Below are 6591 nucleotides of genomic sequence, written 5' to 3' on the forward strand. Positions count from 1 at the left end.
TATATATAGGCATAGGTGTGGTTGTGTGGTAAGAAGCTTGCTTCCCAACCATATTGTCCTGGGTTCAGTCCCATTGCATGGCACCTTGGGCAAGTGTCTTCTACTATAGCCTCAAGTTGACCAAAGCTGTGGATTTGGTAAGCAGAAATTGAAAGAAGCCCATCGTGTGTGTGTGTGTGTGTCTCCCCACCATTGATTGACAACCGATGTTGGTGTGTTTACGTCCCTGTAACTTAGCAGTTCAGCACAAAAGACCGATAGAATAAGTACTAGGCTTACAAAGTCCTAGGGTCGATTTCTTCAACTAAAACCCTATAAAGTGGTGCTCCAGCATGGCCACGGTCAAATGACTGAAACATGTAAAAGAATAAAATGTGCATGTGTGTGTACACACATACACACACACACAGAGGATGGAAAGGAGATGAGACAGGGCAGCATCTAGACATGGAAGATATTACATGCTTACCTTTGGTTGAGCAATGCCAAGAGCTTCAAAGAGTTCTGGGTGTTTCACAGGCAGCTCTATCACTTCCTTGATTTCTTTGATCTGTTTATCAAGTCCACCAACCATCTCATAAGTAGAGTCTGGAACTTTCTCCACCATCATCAAACTCACTAATGGGTCAACCTGGAAGATAAGACAAAACTTCATAATGCTATACTCAATAATAATAATAATATTATTATTATTACTTCTGCCTTAGCAAAGGTGTAGGTATTGTGTTCAGTCGTGTTTGTCCATGGACAAGATATCTCAAGAACCGCTGGATGGATTCAGATGAAACTTTCAGAGATGTTTGGCCTTGTGACTGGCACAAACTGGTTAGATTTTGGGATCAATCCAGTACTGGACAAGGATTCTGGATTATTCTTCCTTTTTCTTTTTACCTTTTGAGAGCAGTCGGGTTCATTTGTAGTAATCTGGTTCGTGAGAGCAGTCAACCGTGTGGTTGGTAAACAGACCACTTACCACACAGCCAATGCTTAAACATTTAAATACAGACATACATAAATTTTTTTTAAATATACATTACGATGATGATGATTATAGTGAAAAGAAAAAAAGAAAAGAAACAAGGAAACAGTGGTCACTTACTTTATTGGGTAAGATTTTGTGCAGAGTGTAGCAGTCATTGCGCAGGGCAACTCTGCTGTTTGCAGTGACGTCATTGATGTCAATGTTCTTGTCCACATCGACCACAAACTTTCCCTCGGGGTGTACCTGTAATGTTAAGGAAGGTAATTCAGTAATGCATGCATGTGTGTGTGAGGAGTTTTGGTATCCAGAAGACTCAAAATGGCAGGTGAGGCTATGTAAGTGCTACAGAAGGACAGTAGTTAGACTCTCGGTTCGATAATAGTATGAGTGAGGAGTCTAATGCAGGTTGTGTGTGAGCATGTATGTTAAATAAAATGAGACCACAAAGCCAAGGCTGTGTGGAATTTCTAGGGCATTTATAAAGAGGGAGGTAGTCTTACAGCTGTTTCAGGGATATGTGGGATATCCCTTCACCAGAGACGATGTGAGAGAGTTAAATAGAAGGAAATAGTAGAGTTCAATATAAGGAGTTATTTTGGAAAGGGAGAGATATAGAAAGTATAAAGGGAAATTAAAAGAATAATATATGTTGGATGTTACAATTGCAGTTCCATTATCCAAGGAATGTGCCATGTAGAATGGGTGAAGAGGCTTCTTGTCCATAGTATGTTAACTCCGGTGCCGCTGGACTGGCTCCTGTGCCGGTGGCACGTAAAAGCACCCACTACACTCTCGGAGTGGTTGGCGTTAGGAAGGGCATCCAGCTGTAGAAACTCTGCCAAATCAGATTGGAGCCTGGTGCAGCCTTCTGGTTCACCAGTCCTCAGTCAAATCGTCCAACCCATGCTAGCATGGAAAGCGGACGTTAAATGATGATCATCATCATCATCATTTAACGTCCATTGTCCATACTGGCAAACACACACACATACATAAGGCGGAGAGCTGGCAGAAACGTTAGCATGCCAGGCGAAATGCTTAGCAGTATTTCGTCTGCCGCTACGTTCTGAGTTCAAATTCCGCCAAGGTCGACTTTGCCTTTCATCCTTTCGGGGTCGATTAAATAAGTACCAGTTACGCACTGGGGTCAATATAATCAACTTAATCCGTTTGTCTGTCCTTGTTTGTCCCCTCTGTGTGTAGCCCCTTGTGGGTAGTAAAGAAATAACACACATACATATATGTGCTTGTGTGTGGTTTTAGGTTCAGTTCAGCTGAACACCACCTGTGTCTCTCCACTGTGGCCCTTAACAATTCAGAGCCAGCCTTGGACTAAGCAAATACAACAACACTCTCTTCTGCAGCCCTTAATAAATAAGGGCCAAACTGGGACTAAACAAGTTCAACAACACTGTTCCCACACACTAACACACAGAGAGGTGTTTAAGAAAGACTGACCTACCTTCACCAGAACTTTCTTCTTGTCCATAGGTTTGACAACTTCACCAACATATGACCCTTGTTCTTGTAACAGCTGTAACTCTTCCCGCAACATACGAACTGCAATCAGAGGCAATCAAGGGACTAATGTTACTGGACAACAACAACAACAGTATAGCCGACTCAAAGGAGGAGTGGCTGTAAGTGACCAATCTGCTAAAAATAGCAGCCTAATTTCCTGCAAATCACACCCTTCTCTACACATAGGAAAAAGCTGGATAATTGGGGCTGGAATGCCCTTGATCAAAAATATGCTCAATCAAAGTTGACCAGAGTTTAAATAACATCACGGTTGACATGGGGCTAAACAACAACAACAACAATCTTTGAATGGTCTTAGCTCCACCTGGTGCCAGAGTGAAAGGATAACCTCAGCTGTCAACTCCAAAAGTCAAACAACCATCAAAGAGGTGGAGGTAAAAAATTAACCTCTTATTATTTATGATAATAGTAATAACGGCTGCATGGTCAAGAAGTTTGCTTCTCAACCACATGGCCTCAGGTTCAGTCCCACTGTGTGGCATCTTGGGCAAGTGTCTTCTACTATAGCCCCAGGTCAATAAAACCTTGAGAGTATTTGATAATCAGAAACTGAAAAAGGGCAAGGCTTGTGTTTCTTTGTTTTAAAAGTGAAAGGGGGTGGCTTAGCGGTTAGGGTATTTAGCTCGTGAGCATGAGGTCATGAGTTCAATTCCTGACGGTATGTTGTATCCTTGAGCAAGACACTTCATTTCACATTGCTCCAGTCCAATCAGCTGACAAAAATGAGCTGTACCTGTAATTCAAAGGGCCTTCCTTGTCACATTCTGTCACACTGAATCTCCCTAGGCTTAGAAAGAAAAAAAAGAAAAAAATACTGGGGTTGATTCGTTCGACTAAAAACTGTTCGAAGTGGTACCCCAGCATGGCCACGGTCAAGTGACAAACAAAGTAAAAACGTATCATGGAAATTGTTCAGAAACAATTATTCACAAAACAATTATTCGAAATGAATATCATTTGTGTACTAGATTTTTGATTTTATCATTTTTGCTAAAATAATATAAAAAAAATTTAGAATAATTAACATTTAGCTTAATTGTCCTTTTGAATAATCTTCATTCATACAATTTTCCATTCAAATAATTGTTTCCATAATCAGATAAAGTTCTCATAATCAGATAAAGTTGGTTGAATGGTTTAAAATACCATTCACGGGGTGCAGTATTTTAGGGTTTTAGTTTTTCTTTTTTTTTTTTCTTTTTTAGGAGGGGAGGGGGTGTTTCTTTACTTTTGATAATACAGCCTGGATGGTGTTTTTATTCTAACTGGCAGATATTTGAGAATTGAAGATGGGAGTGAAAACTTTTTTGCGGGTATATTCATTTATACACCTTGATCAGAGACAAAGCACAACTGAGATGGAAGACAACGAAACGAGAGATGACAAGGATTGTCTTACAGGAATGTCTACGGCAATAAGAACAAAATCCTTTTATGAAACATTGGATTCATTATGTACAGCTGAAGCCAATAATTATAAAATTAACACAATAGACACACCTATCGCAAACAATTGACATACCTTTAGCATTCAGTTCATTCCGCTGAGCTTCCAGTCGGCGCAAATTCTGCGTCTTTTCTGTTACGATCAACTGAAAAGATAATTGTAAAAGTCTGAGAAGTGTTTAGGAATAATTAAACAACAGGGGTCACTTATTCAGCTGTAAAGATTGAGGTGGAGTTATTTTAAAATTATTATACAATAGGCATAGTTATTGAGTGTTTAAGAAGTTTGCTTCACGACTGCAAGGTTTGGGGTTCAGTCCCAGAACACAGCACCTGGAGTAAGTAAGTACTTTCTATTATAGCCCTAGATTGAATAGATGGATAGATGGAAACTGAAAGAAATCTATCATGTGTGTGTGTGTGTGTGTGTGTGTGTGTGTGTGTGGTACCATGGCTGGTACCATGTAAAACGCACTCAGTACACTCCGTCTTGTGGTTGGTATTGGGAAGGGCATCCAGCTGTAGAAACCATTCCAAATCAGACAACTGAAGCTTAGTGTAGCTCTCCACCTTGCCAGCTCTGGTCAAACCGTCCAACCCATACCAGTGTGGACAACGGACATTAAATGATGTTGATGATGATATTATACACACATATTGGGTCGTCCCATAAATTATGCGGTTTTTTTATATTTCTGTTCATCAGGTGTCTTGGGGAAATTTTGAACCTGGGTTCTTATTCCTAAGGTATTTTTTGATATTATTATTATTATTATTATTAGTGTTCAAGTCACTGCCTGGAATCGAACTCGGAATCTTAGGGTTAGTAGCACGCACTCTTAACCACTACGCCATATTAGGCATAGTGGTTAAGAGCACAGGCTACTAACACCAAGGTTCTGAGTTCAATTCCAGGCAATGACCTGAATAATAATAATGATAATAATAATAACATCGAAAAATACCTTAGGAATGAGAACCCAGGTTCAAAATTTCCCCAAGACACCTGATGAAGGCTGGAGGGTATATCAGCCGAAATGTTGTGTTAACAACAAACAAGATGATGACAAATATCCGTCAATTGTAAATAATGTACATAATTCCTCATCTCTTAAATCTAGAACAGATGGGGCATTGTCTGGTGAATATGGTGGGTGGGACATCATTTCCCATTCAAACTGCTCCGGCCAATGATTACCTTCCGTCTCGAAACCAAAGATAGTCATTTTCCTTCTAGCACTAACTTGAATGACTGGTTGAATGACCAAAAGCAAGCAGTGAAACAAAGGCCATGACTGTTGAGGACATGCATAGGCTTGAAAGAAATGAAGCTAGTTTGATCTGCTGGATGTATAATGTCAGTGTGCATACACAACAGAGTGTAAGCACCCTGAGAGAAAAGTTGGACATAAGCAGCATCAAATGTGGTGTGCAAGAGAGATGACTGCGCTGGTATGGTCATGTGTTGTGTATGGATGAGGACAGCTGTGTGAAAAAGTGTCACACCTTAGGAATGGAGGGAACCTGTGGAAGTGGTAGACCCAAGAAGACCTGGGATGAGATGATGAAGCACGACCTTCAAATATTGGGCCTTACAGAGGCAATGACAAGCAACCGAGACCTTTGAAGATATGCTGTGCTTGAGAAGACCCGGCAAGCCAAGTGAGATTGTAGCCATGGCCGATGCCAGTGTCACATAACCGGCTTGTTTAAAAATACTCTTCAATCATCAGGCAATATGCTGTTGAGTCAAGTGAAATCAATGTTGTGGCTGGTGGCATGTAAAAAGCACAAGTCGGGCATAGCCGATGCCCATGCCAGTGGCACATAAAAAGCACCATTTGAGCATGGTTGATGCCAATGCCACCTGACTGGCTCCCATGCCGGTAGCACATAAACAGCACCCACTACACTCTCAGGGTGGTTGGCATTAGGAAGGGCATCCAGCTGTAGAAACCTTGCCAGATCAGATTGGAGCCTGGTGCAGTCTCCTGACTTATCGGTCTTCAGTCAAACCGACCAACCCATGATGATGACCCATTTTACTGTCCACTTCTCAAAGGTTCCATGGAAAGAAAAGAAACCACCCCACAGATTTAATAAAGAGTTTGGTTCCCCATATGACAGGCAACTGAAGAAGGCCAGAGGATACAACAGGTGAAATGTGATTATAACACCTTTGATTCTAAGCCTGCTGAATCAGGGCTGACCTGGAGCTGAACAACAACAACAACAACTAAAATAAATCTGAAACTTACTTGAAGCTCTTCAGTTTTGCTGATATAATATGACTTTATCCCATCCTGTTGGATAGGAACCTCATCAATCTCCATTTTCTGCAAACAATACAAAATTATTAATAGTATTAGACATGTATGTTAGAAGGGTACTTTATTTTGAAAGGGTTTCTCTTATTTTCACATCACCATATTACTTAAAGAGAAACTCTACTGAAACCTGGTTATTTATATATATCATCATCGTTTAACGTCCGCCTTCCATGCTAGCATGGGTTGGACGATTTGATTGAGGACTGGTGAAACCGGATGGCAACACCAGGCTCCAATCTAATTTGGCAGAGTTTCTACAGCTGGAGATATATATATATATATATATATATA

General features: G+C 40.7%; 1 protein-coding gene across 1 annotated transcript in view; it reads right to left on the reverse strand.

Moving 5' to 3' along the window:
* LOC106869833 (26S proteasome regulatory subunit 8) overlaps positions 1-6591 on the reverse strand; it is a 23834-nt gene that overhangs the window by 14096 nt on the left and 3147 nt on the right. Inside the window, 5 exon segments of the mRNA XM_052970842.1 lie at positions 470-631; positions 1100-1225; positions 2445-2542; positions 4047-4116; positions 6229-6306. Of these exon segments, the coding sequence (XP_052826802.1) occupies positions 470-631; positions 1100-1225; positions 2445-2542; positions 4047-4116; positions 6229-6306 (534 nt within the window).

This window comes from Octopus bimaculoides, chromosome 9, assembly GCF_001194135.2.
Source record: "Octopus bimaculoides isolate UCB-OBI-ISO-001 chromosome 9, ASM119413v2, whole genome shotgun sequence".
Classification (NCBI taxonomy): Eukaryota; Metazoa; Mollusca; class Cephalopoda; order Octopoda; family Octopodidae; genus Octopus; species Octopus bimaculoides.